The 27,783-nt window shown below is 47.3% G+C and overlaps 1 protein-coding gene across 1 annotated transcript; it reads left to right on the forward strand.

Moving 5' to 3' along the window:
• Window positions 1–113: 113 nt before the first annotated feature.
• Window positions 114–27,783, forward strand: LOC113562382. Its single transcript, XM_026971799.1, has 4 exons — window positions 114–247; window positions 645–788; window positions 26,940–26,986; window positions 27,165–27,783. Exons 2-4 carry the CDS (start codon window positions 729–731, stop codon window positions 27,328–27,330), a joined length of 273 nt encoding a protein of 90 aa, XP_026827600.1. The 5' UTR covers window positions 114–247; window positions 645–728; the 3' UTR covers window positions 27,331–27,783.

The raw sequence follows: 27,783 nt of genomic DNA on the forward strand, positions 1-27,783 counted from the left end.
TGAGATTTCCGCAACACCTGTTAATAACCACGAGGAGCACTTCGCTGGAGTCGTTTCTGCTTCTTTTTACCTTAAAGTTGTTCGTCGCCGTGGGGAACGCGTACCCCATCATCGACCTGGAGCTGGAGGATCTTTCAGAGGAGAACAACATGTCAAAACCCGCGAGTATCTCCGTGAACGACGCGTCGATCGAGTCGCACACGTGCGTTTATATACCACCAGATTTGGATTTGTGCAACTTCATCAAGTAAGTGAAGATTCGGCAAAAGGATGAAGAATTCGAAAATATTCTCCATTGTTTCTAATGTGTTGGTACTGTTTTAATTAAGTCTGTTTCGTTTCTCCTTTCGACGATTTTCATCGGGAAAACGCTGCATTTTTGGAAAATAAAATTCAAAGCTGAAGATAAATAAATTGATATAAAATTTCCTGGTGTCAGGAATTAATAAAAACGTACTTGACGTTAAACGAGAATTTCGGGAGTAATATTAATGCCAATTGCTCGAAATTAATAGAATTTGGCAATCAATGTTCCTGTTCGTTACTGTTGAAGAAAGATTAATCGCAAGCTTGTTACGAAGGTATTCTTAATTCGCAACTTTTTTTGCCTTTAAATCTGAATCCATGAAATTGTGAAACTTCAGTTATCCAAAGTCCAGCGAAAATCTTTGGGAGGTGGAACGCAAGCTGTCGGGGAAGAGGGTGCGCAGCTACTGAAGAGCAACAAGATGTACTTGCCACATTCATCGATGAACGTCCCGGGGACAGAGAAATTCCTGAAGCAGAAAGTAGGAAGAATGTACCGATTCTAACTCGGGAGCTCCGTGGCGCGAGGGTATACGTCACGCGGGGGGGGGGGGGGGGGTCCTCTTAAGTGTCCTCCGCGGTCGAGGGTGTTTATGTAAACATATATCTAGGAACGAACCATGGTATGCGGTATGTTTATATATTATTATATTTTCTAGCGCCGATACCCGGCTGCTATCAATGAGATGTTTATTTAAACATATTTCTAGGAACCGTGGGATTGTTTTATAGATAAAAATTTATTTTCGAGCGCCGATACCCGGCTGCTGTCAATGAGCAATTGAGAAGAGGCGATATACAGATCTAGGAAAGGAACTGTTTAGAGAAGTTTATTTCTCGAGGGCTGATATTCGGCTGCAGGGTGGAAAGAGACGGAGATATGGTATCGATATCATATAATCAAGCGGAAAAAAGGTTTAGCATCACAGTTGGTTGCGAGTGCTCCAGAAAAGAGTTTCCTGAAAATCTTCAGTGTGAAAGTTCTGTGCAACAACATGGAGCAAAGTGAACGCGACCTGTTGGAGGAAGCCAACAATGTCACCACTTTGGGCGAATATTTCGCGTGGGTGCAACGGTGTGACGAGTATATTGAACAATCGGAAGGACAAAGTCGTGCTAAGCGTCCGCGGCTCTCTATCGGCAATAGACAATCGTTAGTGGCTCGAATCGTGCGGCTCGAGGGGGTGAAGAAGCGTTTGGAAAGGCGCTTTATACATTTCGGTGGTGATTACGCCGAACAGCCTTTCAGCGCGAAACTCTCTTGGCGAGAGATTGAGACTGCGTTTGAAAACCGTGTATTAACCGTCGCGGTGAAGACTACGTCGACCTGCGACAATTCCTGGAAGCTGCCCGTGATGTAGTGCTGGAGCATGTGCGGAACGCTATTGACAGATACAACAGCGTAAAAGTGAACACAGTGTTCAACGGAGAGTTCGTGGCGGGTGAGAAGACCGCTAATAAGAGTATAAACACGAAAAATCGTGGCCTCTTCTCTACGTCTGATCTGCAAGAATGGTACGAGCAATACGTGATCGAGCCCACCCTGGCGTCTCTCGAGGAGTTCCAGGAGCGCGATAGCGGGTGGGCATTGTCGCGTATATTGAACTTGGTTATCAACATCGACAAGCACAATCCCTTGCACGTGGGGTGTTACATCACATTACCGGAGGAGATCAAGACGAAGAAGGCCGTGGTGAACGTGCAATCGATGGACAATGCATGCTTCGCGTGGTCGGTGGTCGCTGCACTTTATCCGGTAGAAAGAAACGCGGAACGCGAATCTTCGTACCCGCACTACACAACGGTGCTGAATCTCCAAGGCATAGAGTTTCCAATGTCAATGAAAAACATTGCGAAGTTTGAACGTCTGAACGACATTTCCATAAACGTGTTCGGTACCGAGGAACAGAATAAGAAGATAAATGTGTTGCCGCTACGACTCACCGAGCAGAAGAAAGCTAAGCACGCGAATCTGCTGTACGTGCAAGATGCGCAGAACAACAACGTGGAACATTTCGCATGGATCAAGAATCTATCCCGTTTGGTGAGCTCCCAGATAAACAAGGAAGGACATAAAAAATACATTTGTGATCGGTAAGTAGCGTTATAATAAATACTTATCGCTAGAAATTAGCATTACTAGAAAATAACAGGTTCTTTCTTTTATTCTTGCAGATACCTGCACTACTTCTACACTAAGGAGAAGTTAGAGGCCCACACCGTGGATTGCCAACAGCTGAACGACTGCGCAATCGTTCTACCAAACGAAGAGGACAAGTGGTTGAGTTTCAGCAATTACAACAGGAAGGAGCGAATGCCGTTTGTAGTATATGCAGACCTTGAATGTGTGCTGGAGAAGAGGGAGACGCCGGAAAACGCTAACACCTACCCGTATCAGCATCATCGGGTACACAGCATAGCGTATTACGTGCGATGCAATTATGACGAAGCGTTATCCGGGTATCGATCCCGTCGCGATACCGATTGCGTGTCCGTGGTTCGTTGAACAACTAAAAGAGTTAGCGTATCGCGTGAAAGCGATTTTGTCGAGAAATGTTCCCATGATAGAATTAACACGAGATGAGCGCGAAAAGTTTAACAACGCAACGCAGTGTCATATCTGCGAGAAAACGTTTGCGCCGGACGACACGCGCGTTCGCGATCATTGCCATCTCACCGGTCGGTACAGAGGTCCCGCGCATTCTAATTGTAACTTAAATTACAAAGATTCGCATACCATTCCAATAGTGTTCCATAATTTATCCGGCTACGACGCGCATTTTATCATTACGGAAATAGCCACCGCGTTCGCGGGCAATGTCGATGTATTGCCCATAACTAAAGAAAAATATATTTCCTTTACAAAAAATGTTGGGGAAATCGGTGAAAAAATAGCAAACTGGAAAGATAGAAATATAAAATTACGATTTATTGATTCCTTTAAATTTTTAAGCAGTAGCCTGGATAAATTGGCCTCATTTCTCAGTAAAGATAAACTTAAAACGTTACGATCCGAATTTGCGCACCTCTCTACCGACGACTTTGAGTTATTGACACGAAAGGGCGTGTTCCCTTACGAGTACGTGGACTGCGCCGATAAATTAGAGGATACTCGCCTACCGCCGCGCGAATCGTTTTTTAGTTCCTTAACGGGTGTCACGGTATCCGAGAGCGATTACGCACGCGCTGTCAACGCGTGGCAACGGTTCGCCATTCGAACGTTAGGCGAGTACAGCGACCTATATCTAAAAACGGATGTCTTGTTGTTAGCTGACGTATTCAAAAATTTCCGCGATAGCTGCATAAAGAGTTACGGTCTTGATCCCGCATACTATTACACTTTGCCCGGTTTTACGTGGGACGCGATGTTAAAACATACGCATATAAATTTCGAATTGTTAACCGATATCGACATGGTCATATTCATAGAACGCGGTATACGCGGCGGCCTAAGTCAGTGTTCGCACAGGTACGCGCAAGCCAACAATAAGTACATGCAGTCGTATGATCCATCAAAACCTTCATCTTACCTAATGTACTTTGATGTTAATAACTTGTACGGCTGGACAATGTGTCAACCACTGCCCTATGCCGATTTTCGATGGGTCAACGACATTTCCAATTTCAACGTAAACGTGATCGCTCCGGATTCGCCAAAAGGGTACGTACTCGAAGTCGATCTCGAGTATCCGCGGCATCTCCATGACGCGCACGCTGACCTGCCGTTCTGTCCGACGCACGATAAGCCGCCAGGCAAACGGCAGGATAAGTTGCTCGCAACTTTATACGACAAGAAGCGGTACGTCGTCCATTACCGCAACTTGCGACAGTGTACGCGTCACGGTCTTCGCGTCACAAAAATCTATCGCGTATTAGAATTCGCGCAATCTCCATGGCTCCGCGATTGTATTGAACTAAATACACGATTTAGAACGGTCGCTACCAACGATTTCGAGAAAAATTTATATAAACTAATGAACAACGCGGTATTTGGAAAAACCATGGAGAACGTGCGCAATCACGTAGATGTTAAACTTGTAACGAAATGGAACGGACGATACGGCGCAGAGGCAATGATCGCGAAACCCAATTTTCATAGTCGTAGCGTCTTTTCATCAAACCTGGTCGCGATCGAGATGCGTAAGCTCGAGGTGAAATTCAACAAGCCGATCTACGTAGGTATGTGCATCCTCGACATATCCAAGGTCTGTTTGTACGAGTTTCACCACGAGTACATGTTACCGTTATATCACGACAAATGCAAGATCATGTACACGGATACCGATAGTTTAATTTATCATATTGAATGCGAGAACGTGTACGAACAAATGAAACGCGACATTGCGCGATTTGACACCAGCGATTACGCGTCCGACAACATTTATGGAATACCGCTCATGAATAAAAAGATACCAGGTCTTAAGATGAAAGATGAGAACAACGGCGCGATAATGATGGAATTCGTAGGGCTCAGAGCGAAAATGTACGCTTTGAAAGTAGACGGTAAAAAGGATACCAAAAAGGCGAAAGGAGTTAAGAGTAACGTAGTCGCACGAAAAATAACTTTTGATGATTACGTGCAGTGTTTGAGGGAAAAGATCGAAATGACTCGAGATCAGTCCCGTATAACATCGCAGCTGCACAAAGTGTACACTGTTCGCGAGACGAAAATCGCTCTGAGTCCGTACGACGATAAGCGCTACGTCGTACCCGATTCCACGAACACGCTACCGTGGGGACATTACCGCGTACCATTGTAAAATATTTAGGATAAGGATATCAATAAAGAGTTGTATTTCATATATATCATTGTATTTTCATATATTATCATATAGTTATACATTTATATATGTTTGTGAAAAAATAAAAGTATTAAACGACATTGTCTTTGTGTATCCATGAATTGTGCGATCCATCGAATCCCAACCACTTCACGTAGACCTCGTCACCTCTCCTGCGCAGTACTTTCTCCACGAGATACACGTCCGGATACCTCGCGCGATGCAACTCGTGCTCGTAGAACGCTCCGGCGACTGGTTTGTCGCGATAGTCGTCGAGTGGATAGGTCACGGGGTTGGTACGCTGAACTTTAGCTATGCGAAAAATCTCGGTGGTCCAGTTTGGCATGTAACCCTTCTCGAAGATCGTCTTGTATTTGCTAACGCGTACCGAATCGCCTACTTTGAACCTTGCTGGAGCCGCTATCTTTATCGCGCTGTATACAGTAGTCAAGAGTCTCTCAGCAACAGCGGGGGTTACGTCGACGGGTCGCATGCCGATTGTTCGATGCTTTCGGGTGTTATACTCCTTGACGAGCTGGGATAGCGCGTCGACCCACTTGTAAGTCCCATTGAGGGTAAACATCTGCCACATGGCGTTTTTCAACGTACGATTGAATCGCTCGACAACCGATGCCTTCAATACCGAATACGTGGAATAATGATTGATGTTGTGTTTTCTCATGAGTCGTTGCACGTCGGTGTTGTAAAATTCCTTCCCCATATCGGTTTGCAAGTTTTTCGGACATCTCTTGCTCTCGCGAATTATCTGGGCGATAGCCGCAGCCGTCTCGCTTCCGCCTTTGCTCTTGAGCGGCACGGCCCATGCGTACTTGCTCAACACATCGATGACGGTGAGTATGTAGTGGTAGCTTCTGTTGAAACGTGAGTACGGGCGCATCTCGACTAAGTCTGCCTGCCACAGGTCATCGTATCCCCGAACTATGACCCGTCTTCGTGGAAAATTTCGTCTCGCCGGGGCATGCAGTTCCTCGACGAGTCGCCGCTTCTCGGAACTGACGGCACCTTTCTTACGTCCTTCGAAGCTCATGTTTTGACGGGTGCAAATCATCGACTGGTCGGCACGATATGTGTAAAGATAATTACAATATGTCTAAAAACTGTTCCTGAGTCGTTCGTACCTGTTCGCGGTCGTCCGTTGCTTGTTCATACCCCTTCTGTAGTTATTCCAGGATGATTCGCTGAGGCTGGAGCTCCGCGGGGGAAATGGGGGAGCGCTGAGGCTGGAGCCCCGCGGGGGAAGTGGGGGAACGCCGAGGCTGGAGCCCCGCGGGGGAAGTGGGGGAGCGCTGAAGCTGGAGCTCCGCGGGGGAAGTGGGGGAGCGCTGGAGTTGTTGTTGATGCCCAATCTTTGGAGATCCGTGAGCGCCTGTTGAAAACCGTCTAGCGTGCCCCGCGGGGGGAGTGGGGGAGGGGTTGTTGTATTCGTTGACCACTCTTTGGAAATCTGTGAGCCCCTTTCGAAGATCGTTAAGCGCACCTCGATAATCCTTCATGTTCAACTTTGGTGAGAGATATTCGTTCGATGCGAATGACGTTGAACGATTGGTTCGTTTTGACGATACGCGTATCAATTTATAATGATACCAGCCTTGTTCGTTACACGTTCGTTTCACGTTCAAACACGTTCGTTCCACGTTCTTTCCACGTTCGTTCTACGTTCGTTCCACGTTCAAACACGTTCGTTCTACGTTCGTTCCACGTTCAAACACGTTCAAACACGTTTTTTCCACGTTCGTTCCACGTTCAAACACGTTCGTTCCACGTTCTCGAAACGTACACCGTGCGGACTCTCCAGCAGGCTTATCAGAACGTTGGTTTTACCGCAGTTCGAGGGGCCGTAGATGATCGCGCGTATAGTGGTCGGCAGCACCGGGCCGTGTTTGCGTTTCTCCTCATTGTCCCCCATCAATCGTAATCTGTCGTTGCAGTTCGCAACCTGTATCGTCAATGGTTGCTGCACGAATCTCATTTTATCGCTTCTTGGTGGAGGAGTGGAGTCGCCTATTTATAGGCGCATGAAACCGCTAATCGCGCAGTATCAAAATGTTTGTCACGCTGACGAGTCCTTCCGATATACTCGATTTAACCGCTGAGCAGTTACAATTTGTGCCAAAGGTAGTTCTGTTGCAAGTGTGCGGGAACTATATATCGAACACGTGTGGAACAGGCTCCCGGAACATATAAAGGCGGATTCGGATGTGCAGACTTACCGCCGTTGTCGCGAACATTACAATCAACCGTGACAACAAACGCACATCAACGGTCCGGCACCGTTGATCAGGGATTGCCGTGAATGCCAGCGCTCGCGACGAACGAATCAGTGAGAGGCGGGAGTTTGCTGAATCGCGCGATAAATGCGCTTCCTTTCGAGCTGCACATTCCCGGCTATCAGTTTTGTGGTCCGGGTACGCGACTCGAGAAACGATTAGCCAGAGGTGATCCGGGTATAAATCCGTTGGACGCAGCGTGCCGCGAGCACGACATAGCGTATTCTCGGAGTAAGGATCTCACCGAGAGACACGCGGCGGACAGGATACTCGCCAAGAGAGCGCGAGAACGCATTTTCGCGAGGGATTCGACTCTGGGAGAGAGAGCCGCCTCCACGGCTGTCTGGACAGCGATGAAGGCCAAGACGAAGCTCGGTATGGGTCTGAAGACGAAGAAGAAGAAGACGACGAAGAAAAGAACAACGAAGAAACGGATCCTTCCGGTAGCGAAACGCGGGGGTATATTACCGATTCTACCGATGCTGGGTGCGCTCGGATCGTTGGCCGCCGGGGCAGCGGGAGTCGCGAAAGCGGTGAATGACAGCAAAGCCGTGCAGCGTCAACTGCAAGAAATGCAGCGTCACCATCGCGCAATGGAAGGTCGCGGACTGTATTTCGCTCCGTACAAGAATGGACAGGGACTGTATCTCGCCCCGTACAAACGAGAACAGAGCGCAGTAACGAAGAAAAAAAACGTCAAAAGGCGATAAAGATGCCTACGGGTATAACCACCAATGTAGAATTGGATCAACTGGCAAGACGTATGCGCGTACCATACTTTAGAGGTGTTTTCATGCGTAACTCGTTACCGATGAGCGGTGTACGTCGAAACGAGAGCGGTATCGCGAATCTGGACGATGCAACGGGTCCCGGTACTCATTGGGTAGCATACGTAAAGAGGGGAGGCCACGTGATATATTTTGACAGTTTTGGTGATCTCCGACCGCCGAGGAAACTGGTGCAATATTTCGGACATGCGGTGAAGATTCAGTACAATCGAACGTCCTATCAAACTTACGATCAGAGCATCTGCGGACAATTGTGTCTAAGGTTTCTCCAAACGGTCGACGATCAGTATGAATTTAAAGCCTAACGAGGTGCTATGAATATTCAGTATTCGTTGGGTGGTTTCTCCATCATGTCGCTGACACTCACGCTGACCGGGAGGAGTAGTATTCTCGCGGTAAACTACTTTCCATCCATAGATTTGAGCGACGGTGATTACGAGCTCGGTCTAATGGACTTTGAGACTTATCACACGATACCGAACGTGAACGCTTCGAACAATAAATTTTATTTTGGCGAAGACGACGCGGAGATTACAATTCCCGGGGGATCGTACGAACTGCGAGACATAAACGAGTTTTTGAAACGTGCAATATCAATTTCACAGAAACGGCATATGATTGATCCCAGCGACGAATACCCGATAGTGCTCCGCGCTAATCACAATACGATGAGGAGTGAGATTAAATGCTCCTACAGAATAAATTTTGGAAAACCAAACAACATTGGATCGCTGCTGGGATTCTCGTCGAAGCGTATATTGCAACCGCAACAATGGTACGAATCGGACACATTGATCAACATCATCAACGTGAACGTTATCCGCGTAGAGTGTAACGTGACCGCGGGTGCGTACAGCAACGGCGAACGCGTGCACACGATACACGAATTTTCGCCGAGCGTGCCATCGGGATATAAGATATCGGAAAGACCGAGACAGATCATTTACCTGCCAATCATCGTACGGTGCATTACGGATCTAACGATACGCGTTGCCGACCAAACCGGGCGATTGCTCGACTTTCGTGAAGAAGAGATCACGATCAGATTGCACGTGCGACGGCGATAACGTGAGATGCTCGTATTGAGCGGATCGAAGCAAGCGACAGATAACGCAATCTTTACGAGGCCAACGTTCGGTAATATAATAGTCAGTCATCCGATACCACCAAGAAGAAGAGGCTCACCGCATCGAACATTGAATTTTTGAGATCTTTGGGTTTCGCGGCACGAAATATTTAATCGCGAAAAAAAATGACAGAGATCCTCAACATCGGGGACGAACCGATCTTTGACAATCGCATCGTCAAGATCGAGACTCACACGTACAATCCGTTCGCCAACACGACGTTCGGACACAGCGACGAGATAAGAATACCTATACAACAACAGGATCTGTACACACTGCCGCATAAAAGTTTTCTGTACATCGAGGGAAAACTAACGCTCAACGGAGACCTTATTGGACCTCGTATGGTGATGGGAAATAACTGCGTGGCGTTCATGTTCGATGAGATTCGCTACGAACTTGACGGCGTGGAGATTGATCGCAACAGAAACGTTGGCATAACCAGCACGCTCAAAAACAATACACTGTTAACACTCGACAGAGGCATATTGTATATAACAGAGGCATACGTATTGTAGTGATAATGCAAATGAATACTTTAATTTTTGTGTACCGCTCTCCATGTTACTGGGATTTTGCGAAGATTACAAACGCGTGGTGATCAACGCTCGTCATGAACTGATTCTGATGCGATCGCGCAACGATAACAATAGTCTGCTGGGAAATCCCGCGCTGGCGCCTGTGATCGACATATTCAAGATACAATGGCGAATGCCGCACGTGTTATTGAACGAGATAAATAAGTTGTCAATGCTGCGTGCTTTGGAGAGTGGACGATACCTCACCATGGGTTTCCGATCGTGGGACCTGTACGAGTATCCGCTGTTACAGAGCACGACCAAGCATTCGTGGGCGATTAAGACCGCGACTCAGCTTGAGAAGCCGCGATACGTCATCTTTGCTCTGCAGACAGGTCGGAAGAACGTCATGTCCGAGGACGTTACCATATTCGACGACTGCAAACTAACCAACGTGAAACTGCATCTCAATTCGGAATTTTATCCATACGATGACTTGAATGTGGATTTCGAGAAGAACAAAACCGCCATCCTTTACGACATGTATTCACGTTTCCGTAGGGCTTATTATAACTGCAATTGCGCCGAGGCATACTTGACTCCTCCCAACTTTCTTCTTCGCGGACCTTTCGTGGTTATCGATTGTTCGCGACAGAACGAGTCTGTCAAGAGTGCCACCGTGGATGTGCGATTGGAATTTGAGTGCAAGGAGAATGTACCGCCAAATACAACGGCCTACTGTCTCATCATACACGATCGCGTGGTCGAATACAGCCCGTTGACCAACGTTGTACGCAGAGTCACCTAAACGTGGCAACATCGCGATCTCTATTATATAAAAAACAGCCGCATCGAGAACGATTGTAGTCGACGCGTTGATATCACAACCAGTCATGTCCGTACCGACGTTCGTGGATCTGCAAGGCTTTATCATCGGCGGAAACTTTGTCGTGAAGGAGGTTGCCATGCTGAGAAATGGAAATATTCTCTCTCACTATATCTTTGGACCCTGCGTGCCATGGTACAGTCTCAACAAGGTGGAGAGACGCCGTGCATTTTGGCTGATGGCGAATCATCACGGATTACAATGGGACGATGGAACGATTCCGTATCGATGGGCTAAAGATCTGATTACAAAGGCGGTGACGGACGAAGCATCATATACCATCGTATACGTCGAGGGACGCGAAAAACGCGAATGGCTGCGGAATCTGCTCCTGGATGACGACGATATCTACATCGAGACTATCGACGCTCACTACGAAGACGTACCATCTTTGAATAAGCTGGACGTTACGCATACTTTGCGTTGTAACAAACATGTAACCAAGTTTGCTTTGCAAAATGTATTTAAACTGTTTAATTGGTGGTCTTACCATACGAAATAAAATATGTTTTTATGAAACACAATTCTTCTTATTTCCCCTCCCCTCCTTATAATTGGCTGAAGAATCGAACACGTTCGTGCACGTTCAGTATTGCATCAACTCAAATTCCATACGTAAGCAGCGCTGACATCGGCGCTTAAAAATGTTTAGATAATCCCCTCTCCTTATAATTGGTTGAAGAATCGAACATGTTCATGCACGTTCAGTATTGCGTCAACCTCAGTGCGTACGAAACCTAACCAGCAGCAGCAGCAGCAGCAGCAATGAACTCCATTGAGGGAAGCAGCATGAACTATTACGTTCCGCTTCAGGACGCCGAAACTCCACGGAAGAAATGTATCAGGTACGTTTAAGAATCTTCTCCTTTGTCTTTTTTTAATTTATAGAGAAAGTATTTTTTTTATTCATGATTTTTTTTCTCACAGCGTTTTACCCGCACGTCGTGTAATTCGTATACTGAACAGCCGATACGCACTGACGGCTACGGGATATAAGTCATCATTATCTCTCGAACCGTTGTAGGGGTCGGACGTGTTTTCCTGGCTTCTTGGAAAATATTTTCGGTACTCGGTGTTTTGCTCAGCCAACTATTCTGATAACTTGGTACGGTTTATTCGCATAATTACCAACTATGGATAGCAAAAAGTTGTGCAAGGGGTGTGGTACAAGTGTTGCAAAACCCGTTTCTTGTCTTAAGTGCGGTGTATTGTCTCACCCGGGGTGTATGGCCAGAACGGGGCATCCTAATCAAGAAGGAAGATTTTTGTCCTGTCAAAGAGGTGATTCGGCAGTCATGGATATTGAGGATCAGCCCACTCCTGGATAAGATTCGTGATATGATAAGGTCTGAGCTGGTGTCATTTAAAACGGACATTTTGGAATCAATATTGGCTGACGTAAGGAAGATCAAGGAGGATGTATTGAGGCTATCGGAGAGGATGGATGTCCTTAAAAGCTCTGACCAACGTCATGAGGCCGCGCTGACCCTGCATGAGGAGGATCTTCTTGAGGAGATAATGGAAAGGGAAAATAGATCCAGAAATATCATTATGTTTTCTCTGGAAGAATGCGAGGCGGGTGGATCTCAGGTATCTGATAAGCATCTTGCCAATAGTATCCTGGAAGCCATCTTGCCTGGTGGAGTACCACAGTACACCGTAGCGAGACTAGGTACGCGGAAACAAGGTTCTTCTAGACCATTACGTATATCTTTCCCGTCGAAACATGAAGCTCTATCAGTACTACGAAATAAAGGAAACTATTCTGGACCAGTGAAGATTAGGCAGGACCAAACAGTTAAACAGAGGAATTATTTAAATGACCTGAGGGATCGCTTGAAGACTATGCAGGATGCCGGTGAGAATAAGACGATTCGATATATTGGAGGCATACCGAAAATTGTTAATTCACGACCCTCTGTAACTCCGGAAAACTAGTTAATTACCCTCTAGTGTATTATCAGAATGTTCGCGGACTACGTACTAAATTGACGAATTTGCGTTGTGCGTTGTACTCGGGTTCTATCTCTTTTGATGTTATTATTATGGTAGAAACATGGCTTAATGATGACATGTTAGATGCGGAATTAGGTTTTGATAATTTTAATGTTTATCGACTTGATAGAAATTCTTTATGTAGTGATTGTTCGCGCGGTGGGGGTGTTTTGATTGCGGTCCGAAAACACTTCCCCTCAAGGGTATTACCTGTGCGAGACTCCGGCGTAGAACACTTATTTGTTGATGTTTACTTCGGTTTAAGACATGTTATATTTGGTGCGGTCTATATACCGCCGGACTCGGATGTATCAATTTATGAGTCGCATTGCGAGGTTATTGATTGCATCTCTGCGAATTACCCAGAATCCGGTTTTATTATTGCGGGGGATTATAATCTCCCACACTTGCGGATTGTGCGCGAGTTCGGTGTTCTGGTACCTAATTTCTTGGGCCACTGTAGGGTGGCAAGGCAAGCTAATGTTATTATAAATTATTTTAATGAATTTGATATGTATCAGCATAATTCGGTTAATAATAGCAATACAATGGAGATATCTGTGTGTTCTGCAGATGATCCCTTATTAAATTGTGATATTTATCATCCAGCTCTATGCTTTGCTACTCCATTGAGGCCCGCTTTGCCGGTAGTACGACCATCGATAGTAAGATGGAATTTTTGGCGTGCAGATTACGGAGCTATTAATGATTATTTAGGTAGTATAAATTGGGATGCCGTGTTTGAGGGTCGGAATGTTGAGGATGCTGTTGGCCTTCTGTATTCACATCTCCAATATGCTATTGATTCCTTTGTGCCTGTGTCTGTGGTACGTTCCTCTTCGTTTCCTGCTTGGTTCACGCGTGAGCTGATTAGCATGATTAGAGCTAAAAGGAAAGCGCATTATATTTATAAGAGAACCAATAAGTTCTCTGATTATTTAGTATTTGCCAGGCTAAGGTTGCATTGTAAAGCCCTCTCTAGATCTGCATGGAATGGTTATCTGGAAAAGACGGAGTCTGCGATACCTGACAACATGAATGTCTTTTGGAGTTTTATCAGGTCTATCTCTAATAAAGATTCCTCCTCCTCTACCATTTGCTCTGACGGGGAATATCTGAAGGAAAGCTCTAGTATTGCTGATCGGTTTGCTGATTTTTTTGAGTCTGTCTATACTGGTTCTACCGAGGTCAACCGGGGTGTCTCTGATGGTTGCGGTAGCTCCCGAATCTGTTTGGATAAAATTGACTTGGACTTTTCTAGGGCGGACATTAATATAAGTGAGGTGTTCGAGCACTTAAATAAGCTTGATTTAAGCTCTGCTCCTGGGTGTGATGGGATTCCTCCTATATTCCTGAATATTTGGAAAAAGTGTATTGTGACCCCGACATATAAAGGGGGTGATAGATCGAATGTCTCAAACTACAGACCGTTTAGTAAACAATGTATCATGTCCAAGCTCTTTGATTGCATTATTGCAGAGAAGTTGCAATTGCTTGTGAAAAATGTAATTATTAATGAACAACACGGGTTTATGGCGGGTCGATCTACTTCCACAAACCTGATCCTCTATCATGATTACTTGGTAACATCAATTGAAGAAGGATATCAAGTGGACTCTATCTACACTGATCTTAGAAAAGCATTCGATAGGGGTTAATCATGGGATCCTGGTGTCAAAGTTGCGTGATATTGGAATTGGTGGTCCTATGTTGAGCTGGCTGTCAAGCTTTTTATTGAATAGGACCCAGGTAGTGAGGTTTGGTGATTCTTTCTCTAGAACGATTGCTGTGACATCAGGGGTGCCACAGGGCTCTCATTTGGGTCCTGTTTTGTTTAACATATTTATTAATGATATAAAACATGTATTTGAGGACTCAAATTTTTTGCTTTATGCAGATGATCTGAAAATTTTCCGTCGAATCATCACTTTTCTGGATGCATCTTTATTGCAGAATGACCTTCAGAGGCTTGAAACTTGGTGCGTGATTAATGATTTGCAGTTCAACTTATCGAAATGCTGCGTGGTTCATTTCAGTCATAAGACTGTTACGTCTATGCATAGTTATGTTTTAGGTGGTTCCATTCTTGCAAATGTCGATTCAATTCGAGACCTAGGCGTAACATTTTGCAGCGACTTATCATTTGAAAAACATATCTCGTTCATTACTTGCTCTGCTTTTAGGAAACTGGGTCTTGTAATTCGTGCTTGCAAGTTTTTCAATAATGTTAGGACGCTGAAACTACTGTACTTTACCCTTGTGAGATCCAAGTTAGAATATGCGTCTGTGGTGTGGTCGCCTTATGTCGCATATCAACGGGATATGATTGAACGGATTCAGCACCGCTTTCTGCGCCGTCTTAGCTTCAATATGGGTAAACCAATGAGTTTACTTGATCATAATTATGATCATTTATTATTGGAGCTGGGACTATTGACATTGGATCAACGGAGATCTTTGGCGGATTTGTTGTTCTTACGAAGTATTATTAGCGGACGTATAGATAGCCCGGAAATTGTGATGCGGGTTAATCTGCGCATTCCAGGTAGAGTACTCAGACACAGTGATGTATTTTCGGTGGGGCTTCATTCTACGGTATATGGTAATCAGAAGCCCTTTAATCGGTTATGTATGTTGGCCAATAGTTATGCTTCGCATTTGGACTTTTTTTGTTCGGCACCTGACTCAATAAAGAACACTTTCCATAAGATTAACTCCATTTCCTGCTCTTAGTAAGTTTTTTTTTTCTTTTTATTCTAATGACTTCTTACAATATGTTATTTTGTGTTATGTTGTTTTTTTTATTATTTTATTTGCGGACCTGACTATTTCACCCGAGACATGCGTATAATTTATTAAGAATTTATTTTGAAATGCTTCATACTGTGCGTTTACATTTACTTTAGCTCAATATTATATACGTTAGCTTACTTTTTACTGCGCGTGTTTATTTATTCTTGCTCAATATTGAATTTTGTGTTCTTGTATATTGTTACATGCGGCTAAGTTATTATGATTATGTCTTTGTGTGAGTTTTTATTTATTCTTGCTCAATATTGAATTTTGTATACTTTTATTTTTTCTTGCTCGATATTGAATTTTGTACAATTTTATTTATTCTTGTGCAATATTGAATTTTGTATACTTTTATACTATTACGTCCGGTTAGGTTATTATGATTATATCTTTATACCTTGCATACTTATACACTGTTACTAGGTGACTAGGTTATTGTGATTATGTCTTTATGCCTTGCGTTTGTATCAGGGTTTGTATTTACTTTAGCTTATTTTTATTTTGCATACGTTGCGTTCGTATTTGCATCTGTCTTGCCTTAATGTTGTATTGCGTTCTTGGACTTTTTTACTTGCTATATGCGTTTATTAAGTTTAAGTTACATGCGTTTAATTAATTTTATTGGGCTGTATTCTTATTCTTTGTGTGCAATGGAATTTATTTGTCTTTTTTAACGACTTTAATCAGAATATTTGGTTGGCATAATGCCTTTTTTCTTTATCCTGCTTTCACTCGATTTTGAACTTTTCGGTTCTGGAGTTTGCGATTTGGATTATTGTATTGCTTATTTGATTATTTACGTTCATTGTTATCCTGCTTATGATCTTTTGTGACACTAGAGGGTAATTTCCCATTCATTGAATAAATTAAATAAGTACCTGGACATCGGCATCAACGTCGGTCCACCGAGCTACGTCGAGATTGCGATAGGAGATCATCGAGGAAACGAGCTGATCCTATCTCTCGAAACGTGGAAGGGACTCTACGAACAACGATGGAACATCCAGAACCATCTCTGCAAGGATGTTTGCGACCGTCCTCTCACCGTTGGACCGTTAACGGTGCGATTCAGTGAGAGTCCAGTGTGTGATATCAAACTCGTGTGTCTGGATTCATCCAACGTACGATTGATGATGACCGAATCGACGTTCTTCGCCATGATTAACCTGGACCGCTGTATCGAGCTGACGTACGCTCAGTTGGATCGTCTCGTCGAAAAGGTCGACGCAAAGATTGCGCAATTTTCAAATATCGCGTCCGCCGAGACTAAAGATGTAACAAACGTAATATCAGCAAACGATTGCTTCAGCGCCAATAACATTATAGATTGTGAGCTGTTGGCTCTGGTTTTTAGTAAACTATTGTAAAAAACAGATACAATAAAGAAATACTGTTCCAGGCATAAAGCGTACTATTGTTTTCCTCACGCTCATTTCCCTCACGCACTCGAGTATCCTTTACGAGGCGCTTCGCCCTTAACTTGTCGCATCGAAACGTAAATATTTTTTTCTCTAGATCGTTCTCGAAAAGGCTGCATCTTCTAGTTTCGTAAACAATGTATAGTTGTATGGGGATGAAATACGTGTATATGTGCGTGCTGTGTAACCGAAAAGCGCCACGTTACGCCAGCTCTAGACTTTTAGCAGTTTTATTACCTCGACACTTAACCATTGCACATCTAGCCTAAATCGAAAGCGTCACGTTACGCCAGCTCTGGAGCTCTTGAATTTTAGAGTTTTACTACCTCAACACTTATCTTAATGTTAACCATTGCATATTGCAATCCCTACTCTTCTTCTTTTCTACGGGCTAGAGGCGAAAGATTTTTTCCGTTCAGTCAGTCAGTCTTCAGTCTTCGATCGTGTGATCAGTTGTGTGAGCAGTGTAAGAGCAGTGATTGTATTGTGATGAAGAAGAAGAATTGTATTAATATTGAAGAAGCTAGGTGGACGAGGTGGGAGAGGAGAATGCAAAAGGATGAAGGAGAGTATTACGAGAATATATGGACACGACCGGATGTTGGCGGAAATATCTTCCAGCTCCGCCACTTATATAACATGGAGGAGTGAGATGAGGACAGGGAAGAGGACTGGAATGATCCGCGTGAGTCTTTTGACATTGTTATACAATTGCATTCGTGGTAGGATTGTTACTAAACTGTTTTTCTTTTTTCAGCAACGAAATCTGGGGAGAGTGAGGAAGAAGAGGGGATGGCGCAATTAACAAAACGATGTGGATAGATGAGGACGTTGATGATGATGAGATACGTAGGTATTTTTTCTTTTTTTATTTACATGGACTTATTACTATTGACAAATGAACTAGCGCGCCTGTGTTGTCTAGTACTACTAAACCTCATGTTAGGTAGGACTAATAAACGGCTGTTAGTTTTCGTTTTTAGAAGTATTATATAATTCCAAGCGTGCGAGGATAGATGAGGAAGGGGAGGAAGACGAAGCGGAGGAAGAGGAAGAGGGGGATTATTATTAAATTCATTTTATATTTTATATTATTAGGCCCATTTATATTTTATATTTTGTAACGTATCACGAGTGAGCGGACAGCTCGCGAGTGTCCAAGGGTCGGCGAACCGTGGCGACAGGGAGGTAGTTGATTGATAAGTCCGGAGGTGTGGATATAACAGAATACTATCCTTTATTGCATACACTTACTTACGTCTACGCGGTCTTAACGCTACGGGGTCGGAGGTTGTCGCGGAGTCGCGGAATGCGGAGTTACGGAATCGGCGTACAATTCGGAGTCGCGGCTAGGCGGTCGGGTTGCTGCTCAACATGCAGGCTTAGGCGGAGTGCTGCTCAACATGCAGGCTTAGGCGGAGTGCTGCTCAACATGCAGACTTAGCGGGTTGCTCAACCTGCAGACTTAGGCGGAGGCGCTGCTCAACATGCAGGCTCGGACGAAGTGCTGCTCAACACGCAGGCTTAGGAATGCTGCTCAGCGTGCAGGCTTAGGCGGATCGGCTGCTCAACGTGCAGGCTTAGGAAGGCCAGAATTGGAGAGCTCTGGCCGAGGAATGGTGCCCGTGGTCTCGCGGCTCGCGCTTATATACCCCCGGACCCGTGGTCCGGGGGTCGCGGTGCTCGGTGGGGCAGTGGCGCTCGGTGGGGCCTTGTGTATGGCGGTTCGCGGGCCCGCAGGCGTCGCGAGCGTTAGCTGCCGTGTACGACGGCCGTGGCGTAGCGATAGCTGCGTCACATCTCCCCCTTGCTACATTGAACGCTACGGGGTAGGTGAAAAAAAACTTTATGCAGCTTTCGGGGCAAAGCGGTTTATTCCTCTGATCTTGCTTTCCAAAAAAATGCGCTTCGGCGGAACTGGTCTGAATACCGCGACCATAATTAATAACGAACAGAAAAGAGCATAGATATAGATAATCGAAACGGAAAAGATAAGCTTAATAACGGAACGAAAAAGAAACATATGTCAATTGATTATAGTAACATAACAAAAATAGCCTCATATGTCGGCGGGACTTTCCTTCCCCCGGTGAATCGGGCGGAAGACGAGTTCTCCCTGCCGGCGACGGTGCAACATGTAGGAGAGGCCCGTCTCGCGGTCCCGATGCCGGTATTTCTGCCCGGATCGGAGGCGAGTGAGGACGTCCTCGGGAATCCTCGGTCCCCTGGCTGCCGGTGGCGGTGGCGTTACGTCGGCTGGTGGCGAGGGCGGTTGTCGGACGGTTGGTTGTGGCCGGCCCGTGGTTGGTTGCGGCGGCCTGCTTGCCGGCGGTTGTGGTGTTGGTCCGGCTGGTGCTGTCGGCGGCGGTCCCCCCCGGTCGTGGTTGGCGAGGTGTACGGTGGTCGATCCTCGATAACTCCGAGCTCCATACCCACGTCGGGGTTAAGGTCGTCGAGGTCCCCGAATAGCGTCTCGATTTCGGCCCGGAATTGGGCGGGGGTTAGCAGCGCGGGGTGTGCCGGTGCCGGGGCTGGCTGTGTGTCCTTGGGTGGCGGGGTGGCGGCATTGTCCCCAGTGCGGCGCACAGCCGCTCTTGTCGCGACTGAGGGTACTGCGGGCGGTTGACCGGAGGCCTGACGGTGGCCTCTTTCGGCGGCGAGTACGCCGGACGTACGGGGGTGGCCTGTTGGGCTGCGGCTTGCACGTGTTTGTGCTCACGTCGGCTCATGGTGCTAGACTGTCGGCGCGTGTGTTAGCGCGCGTCGCGTGGGGCTTGTTATTGTTTCGGCGCCGCGGGGCCTTCACTCCTGGTCGCACTTTTTCAAGTCTCTGACATGTATATTTCCGAGATTCCGGCCGTTGTCCTCAAGCTGTACAATAACTGGTGATATGATTCTTCGTACCATATAGGGGCCGGTGTATTTCGGCGCGAGTTTTCCCGCAAAGTTCTCGGGGGCGTTGGAGAGCGGGTGTTCCCGTTTCATGATGGCGTTTCCGACTTGCGGTCGCCATTCTCGGTGTCGCAGGTTGTAGTGTCGGCGTTGCCGTTCGGTGGCCTCTCTTTGTCGTAGCGTGGCCATGTGATATGCCTCCCGTAATCGGTTGAGACGGCTGATGCGCGGTTGCCGGTCAGGTGTCGGGTCGTCGATTTCGTCGGCGCCCTCCTGTTCGTGCCTCATGCTGCCGGGGGAAGTAAGTTCCCGCCCGTAGGTCAGGAAGGCAGGGGTATACCCGGTGCCTTCATGGACCGCAGTGTTGGCCGCGAACACGAGTTCGGGCAACCGGTGGTTCCATGCTCGGTGGTTGTCCCCGACGAACTGGGCGATCATTGTCTTAAGAGTTCGATTAGCCCGCTCTACCGGATTACACTGAGGGGTGTATGGAGGCGTGCGCTGATGGCGGATCCCAAGCCGGTGGACGGTGTTAGTGAATTCGCGGCTGATAAACTGTCGCCCGTTGTCCGAGATGAGGACCTTGGGGGACCCATGCCGGTATACCCACTCTTCGATAGCTGTGGCGGCGGTGGCGGTTGCGTTGCGGAGCGGTTTGACTTCGAGCCACTTGGTAAAGGTGTCTTGGGTGACTATAGCCCAGGCGTGTCCCTTGGCGGATCTAGGTAGTGGCCCGATTATGTCTGTGGCGATTGTATCTCCCGGTGCGGTGGTCAGGCGGTGGTGCATGAGCCCTGCTGGTGCTTGCTGTGAAGTTTTATAAGCCTGGCAGTTTGGGCATCGGCACACGTAGCTAGCTGCTTCCCGAAACATTCCGGGCCAATAGTACCGTTGGGCCAGTCGAGCGATGGTCTTAGTAATGCCGAGGTGTCCGGCGGTGGGCGGCGTCATGACACTCGTTTAGTGTCTGCGGTCGTAATGACCGGGGAACGCACAGTTTCCAGGCTGATTCCTCCCCCTCGTCATTCAGAGAGTGCCGCACGTGCATGTGACGATATAGCCTACCGTTCCGGATGGCGTAGTCGGGACGTTTCTCGGGCTCGGTTTCGGTGCGTTCCATTATCCCCTTATACCACCGACACGTCTTCTCGGCTTCGAGGGCGGCAAGTTCGTCGTCGGGGTCTTCCTCGTTGTCGAGGGGTTGCCGTGAGAGGGCGTCCGGTACCGTGTTGCAGGTTCCCTTCCGATACTGTACCTCGAAGTCATGTTGCTGGAGAGCGACTGACCACCGAGCCAGCCTTCCCGTCGGGTGCTCCAAGGTCCGTAGCCATCGGAGAGAGAAGTGATCGGTCATGACTGTGAATCGGTATCCTTCCAAGTATGGCCGCATTTTCTCAATTCCCCATACAACCGCCAGGCATTCCTTCTCAGTGGCTGAATAATTCTTCTCGGCCGGCCGCAGCGTGCGACTGGCGTATGCCACCACCCTCTCCTGCCCCTCCACCTCCTGTGTTAACACGGCGCCGATCCCGGCGTTGCTGGCGTCGGTCTGGAGGGTGAAGGGTAAGGAGGAGAAGTCCGGGCAGCGAAGGACGGGTGCGCTAGCGAGTTGGTGCTTGAGAGTGAGGAACGCCTGTTCTTGCTCCTCCCCCCAGGTCCACCAGGCCTTGCGGCGGAGTAGCAGGTGCAGCGGGGCGGCTACCGTGGCGATGTTAGGCACGAATCGACGGTACCAGGAGGTGACTCCGAGGAAACGCCGTAATTTCCTGAGGTTGGTCGAAGTGGGGAATTCGGTTATGGCTCGTACCTTTTCTGGGTCGGTCCGTAGCCCGTCTCGATCCACGATATGTCCGAGGTATCGTAGGCTATCACGAGCGAAGTGGCACTTGCTGACGTTGAGGCGAAGTTTGTCTTTGAGTAGCCGCTGAAACACTTCGCGCAGATTCTGGAGGTGCTCCTCGAAGGTCCTCCCAAGGACTACAATGTCATCCAGGTAGGCGAAGGCGCGTGGCTCCATGTCGGGACCGATGACCGTGTCCAGCAAGCGCTGAAAGGTCGCTGGTGCGGAGTGTAGCCCGAAGGGCATTACTTTAAATTGAAATTGCCCCCGGCCCGGTATTGCGAAGGCGGTGAGTGGTCGGCTATTCGGGTGGAGCGGTATTTGCCAGTATCCATTTCGGAGATCGAGCGTGGATAAGTAGCGCGCCTCCTTGAGCTGATCCAATGTATGCTGGACCGGCGGCAGGGGATAAGCGTCGCGTTTGGATACGGCGTTCAATCGTCGGAAGTCGATGCAGAACCTAAATCGGCCATCTTTCTTTTTGGCCAGGACCACGCCGGAGTTCCAGGGACTGCTGGCGGGCTCAATGCAGCCCTCGGCTAACATTGTATCGATCTCTCGGTCAATTATTTCCTGCATGGCCGGGTTATATGTACGATATCGTTGCCGGATGGGGTCTGGCCCTCTTCCAGTCGTATGCGATGCTCGGCTTGGTCAGTCGGTCCGTCGATGGCCTCGAATTGCGGCAGGTATTCCTGCAGGAGATCCTCTAGCTGCCGTTGTTGTTCGGGGGTACCGGTAGTAATACCTGCATTCTCCCCGATGATCTGTATGGGAGTGGTTGGTCTGTCCCAGCCCCAGGCGAAGCCCGCCTTTGTCAGTAGGTCCATACCGAGTATGATCGATGGCCGTAACCCGGGCAGTACCAGAAAGCTGTGCTCCCCTCGGTGGTAACCGACCGTGGTCTGGATGCGGAGTTCCTTCCGAATATCCTGAGTGTGTCCATCGGCTAGCCGGGCGGTCGTATTAACGGGTAGCTCGCGGCCGTGGCAGTGGAGTCGTCTCGCCCTGTCCTCCGAGACGTATGACGGGATGGCCCCTGTATCGATTAGGGCCCGGTGGTATTCCCCGGCTAGTCGGATGCGCAGGTGCGGTCGCGTCTCGGTGCGGCGTAACGTCGGCTGTCTTACGGCGGGGAGCTGGTGTCGGGGGACCCAGCGCCGCTCCCGCCGGCCTCGGTCACGGTGGCGTTTCCCGTCCCGTGGCAGTCGCGGGTTAGCACACCTTCCTTGCCGCACTGCGAGCAGAACTTTTTCGCGGGCTTCTTGCAGAAGCGCCTGGTGTGTCCTCGCTGCCCACAGTTCCAGCAGCATTCTTTGGCGCTGTAAGTAGCGGAAACGGTTGCCAGGGGCCGGTCGGTGGTCCGGCGGTCGGGGTTCGTCTTGCCCGCGTTACTGCGTTCTTCCCTTCGGACTCGCTCGTATTCGTCGGTGCGTGTTAGCAATTCTGGTAGCGTGGTGAAGTCGGTGCGTTTTACATATAACTTATACTCGGGGCGGAGATTGTGATACACCCTTTCCAGCCGGTTGGCTTCGGACATCCCCTGGCGGCGGCGCATCAGTGTTTGGAGCGCCGTTACGTACTCGCGGGCGGGCTCGTTGGGCCCTTGCTTTCAACGGGCGATCTCTTCCTCTAGCTCGAAGGGCGTGGCGGCCGGAGCGTAGTAGGCTCTGAAGCAGGCTTCAAATTCCCCCCAGTTTACCCAGTCCTCCCGGTTATTGCGATACCAGAGTAACGCCTGGTCTTTAAATAGCAGTAGCAGGCATGAGAGCAATTGTCTGCGGGTCATGCCGTAGCCCGTCCGGAGGTCTTCTAGCCGTTCCAGGAACGCTATGCCGTTTCGGCCGTCAAATTGGCACCCCCATTTACGCACGGTGTCTAGCAGGGTGGCGGTTTCGGCGAAGGCCTCGGTGGCGGGTCGCTCGGTTGCCATGGCGGTGTAGCGGCGCGCGGGGCGGCGTTCGTTCCAAAATGCTACTAATCGCGCGCGTAATTCGTCGCGATTCCCTTCGGTGGATTGGCCGTGGCTGTCTAGCTCTTGTTCCAGCTCTGCTTTTTGTTAATCGGTGAATCCACTCGGTTTCGGTGTGAGTATTGGGCATATCAATCCCCTAGTCCTGTCGCCGAGGTCCCTGTTCGGGCGCCATTTGTAACGTATCACGAGTGAGCGGACAGCTCGCGAGTGTCCAAGGGTCGGCGAACCGTGGCGACAGGGAGGTAGTTGATTGATAAGTCCGGAGGTGTGGATATAACAGAATACTATCCTTTATTGCATACACTTACTTACGTCTACGCGGTCTTAACGCTACGGGGTCGGAGGTTGTCGCGGAGTCGCGGAATGCGGAGTTACGGAATCGGCGTACAATTCGGAGTCGCGGCTAGGCGGTCGGGTTGCTGCTCAATATGCAGGCTTAGGCGGAGTGCTGCTCAACATGCAGGCTTGGGCGGAGTGCTGCTCAACCTGCAGACTTAGGCGGAGGCGCTGCTCAACATGCAGGCTCGGACGGAGTGCTGCTCAACACGCAGGCTTAGGAATGCTGCTCAGCGTGCAGGCTTAGGCGGATCGGCTGCTCAACGTGCAGGCTTAGGAAGGCCAGAGTTGGAGAGCTCTGGCCGAGGAATGGTGTCCGTGGTCTCGCGGCTTGCGCTTATATACCCCCGGACCCGTGGTCCGGGGGTCGCGGTGCTCGGTGGGGCAGTGGCGCTCGGTGGGGCCTTGTGTATGGCGGTTCGCGGGCCCGCAGGCGTCGCGAGCGTTAGCTGCCGTGTACGACGGCCGTGGCGTAGCGATAGTTGCGTCACAATTTTATTACATATATATTACTATTACTATTTTCATATATTGTATTGTTATACTATATAGTTTTCTATTTTAATACATTGTAATACATATTATCCTTATATTACTATTAATACTCTTATTACTATTACTGGTATTAAAACATATTATGATTCTTATATTATGTATTATTAATTATATGTATTATTAATTTCATTTATATATTTTATTACATTTTAAAATTATATATCTATTACAATTATATATCTATTTCTTATTTTCATTTCCTCCTTGTCGTCCTCATCTTACATTCCCACATACTAAAAAAGAAAAACAAATATATATTTATTAGTTATATAGTTATTTATTAGTTAGTGCTTTACATCACAAGTAGATCTTTTTTTTCTTTTATTTAAAAAATTTTAAAACTTACGTGGCGTTTTAGCAGGAGGGATCACCGCTCCAAACGAACCCCTTCTCCTTCCTCCCTCTCTTCCGCCTCCTCCTCTTCCCCATCCTCCGGTTCCATGCAGCTTGCGCAGACCCCCTCCACCTCGACCGCGGAAGACCCGCGTGAGCGCGGTCTACGTGCAAGCGGCTGGCCCCTTCTGTAACATAAATATTTTAAAGTCAGGATTATATGATCGGCTTTTCCGGAATATACATTTTCTTTATTTACTATTACATACCTGTTTCTCGCTGCTCTTCCATCCGCAATGTGAGCGTATCCGTGTCTGACGAGTGCTTGCGTCGCGTTGGTCCGCGAAACACTTCTCCTCACCAGTGTTCGATAGTTCATTCTATTTGTTCCATAGTTTATTATATTTCGGAGCACGTGCTGTTGTTCCATTGTTCATTATATTTCGGAGCACTTGCACGTGATAGTTGTCCTCAACAGTGCCCGATTAAACGAATGCACCGATTGTTTAGTGTTTTTTATATTTCGGGGCACTTGTACATCTTTTCTCCGCACTTTATACATTTACGTACTATACGTAGAATGCCATGGTGTATTAACTGATACTTCCGTAGCATTCAGGGATCGTTGTATTCGTCATAGATCCACGAATCATCAGTCCAATCAATTTTCAAATCCGGGAAGTTGTAATACGGATAGGTTATCAACATATCGCATAAACTGTACCAGTTTCTCATCATTAACAGTTCGAAACACCTCCCGGAACCTGCAGGACCCAGAACATTCATTATTACATCTCTATAACCCACAGGTGTACAGGCCTGGTTCTTTTGAATGCCGTTCACCCTGAATAAGTCCTTGTCTGACGCGGCGTTCATTCGTATCGCGTATAGCGCGTTCTCGATCGCACAGAAACTGCACCACTGATATGCGTTGCCACCTCCGGAACTCGGGATGTTCTTCTATCACCCAGGTCGCCATGCTGTCACTTTCACTGTTCAATGTTTTTTAATTGTTCACTGCGTACATATCGGGCACATGTTGTACGGGAATATCACATATAATGCGGAGCGGCAATTTGTACACCAGCGACCGCGTATTCCATCCCAGGTGTCTACTTCGTGTCTTCGTATAATGTACGCTACAGTCCCAAGGTCTACATTCGCTGTGCTGATTGCACATGACATGCACAAATCTGTAGGTCCACCCGTTAAATAATAACAGTATATGGCGCAGACACTGGTGAGTGGAGAAAGGGCCATTCGTTGGGAATCGGATGTTATTCTATGAGTTTCTTCTTCGACTGCTTCTGCACTGCTAAGATACGCACTCTGGTCTGATAATATACTTTCTTCGCCACTATCTTCTTCGTCACTATCCATTAAAAGGCGATCGCGGGCGACACGGTTCTCTATATTATCCATATCGATGTCATTGTCAAAGTTGAAATCATTGTCAGATTCGGAATCGATTTCCATGTTTTGCACACATAAATTCGTTTTGCGCGCACAGAACTTTTCTCACTGAAAACTTTCGGCAAACTCTTTTCTGGAGCACTCGCAACCAACTGTGATGCTAAACCTTTTTTCCGTTTGATTATATGATATCGGTACCATATCTCCGTCTCTTTCCACCCTGCAGCCGAATATCAGCCCTTGAGAAATAAACTTCTCTAATACAAGTGACCGCTTATTTCCAAACGTGACGCCTCTCTTTCCGACCGCGTGTCATCACCCTTGAGAAATAAACTTCTCTAAACAGTCCCATTCCTAGATCTGTGTATCGCCTCTTCTCAATTGCTCATTGACAGCAGCCGGGTATCGGCGCTCAAAAATAAATTTTTATCTATAAAACAATCCCACGGTTCCTAGAAATATGTTTACATAAACATCTCATTGACAGCAGCCGGGTACCGGCGCTAGAAAATATAATAATATATAAACATACCGCATACCATGGTTCGTTCCTAGATATATGTTTACATAAACACCCTCGACCGCGGAGGACACTTGAGAGGACCCCCGCGTGACGCTAAACTCTCGCGCCTCGAAGATACCCCCCTCGGAGCTCCCGAGTTAAAATCGGTATATTCTTCCTACTGCAGAAGCCCGGGAAGACTATAATATATAAGATACAAAGATGCATACCCCCGAGGTAAGGATGAAGGGGTTCAAGTGCAATCTTCGCGAATGATTACGCGTACTTCATGCCTTATCTCGCGTGATAAAGCGGGATGCAGAAGCATAATGAATCGTATAATGTTTTTAAATTATAAAGAAGGAGATAAATAACTTAATTATATTAAGTAGACTCTTGTTTGCTCTTTCTGCAGATTGCCGTTCGTACTACCTTGGTGCACGGATGAAGACCTCTCCGATAAGCAGAACGAGATTCGACGGCTCTATCCATTCGTCATAAATGGTTCCTCCGAGGCGACATACGAGTTTCCCTTCTACGATCTTCCGAGACAAATCCTAACAGTATCGAAATCTGCATGATTTCCGACTGTCGCGTGTGTCACTGAATATTAAAATAGCGATTAGCATTTTGAATCCTTACGATATTTAGGCGGAGAGAGAGGGAGAGAGAGTTACTTGTTATAACGCAAACTTCCCTTTTTTATTGGCAAGTAATATGGCGTGAATGAGTTGAAAAGAGTATAACGCAGCAGATTTAAATTCACACTTTAGCATAAGTATTAGATAGTGCAGACGTTTCGCGAAGGAATTAACACTTTCTCGTTATAAAAATTTATAGAGCGGTCAGATATGTAGCTGGACGGAAGATTACTAAGCAGGACATAGGTAATGATTGATTAGCATTAAGGAAACCATAACACATCGTGAGAGTGATGTCAACACGAATGATGCGATTGTCAGTATGCGTGTCTTGCCTTTCAACGTAATTTTAATAATGATGTTAATAAAGAAATAAAGATAGACAAATCAGTA

Source organism: Ooceraea biroi, chromosome 8, assembly GCF_003672135.1.
Source record: "Ooceraea biroi isolate clonal line C1 chromosome 8, Obir_v5.4, whole genome shotgun sequence".
Lineage (NCBI taxonomy): Eukaryota > Metazoa > Arthropoda > Insecta > Hymenoptera > Formicidae > Ooceraea > Ooceraea biroi.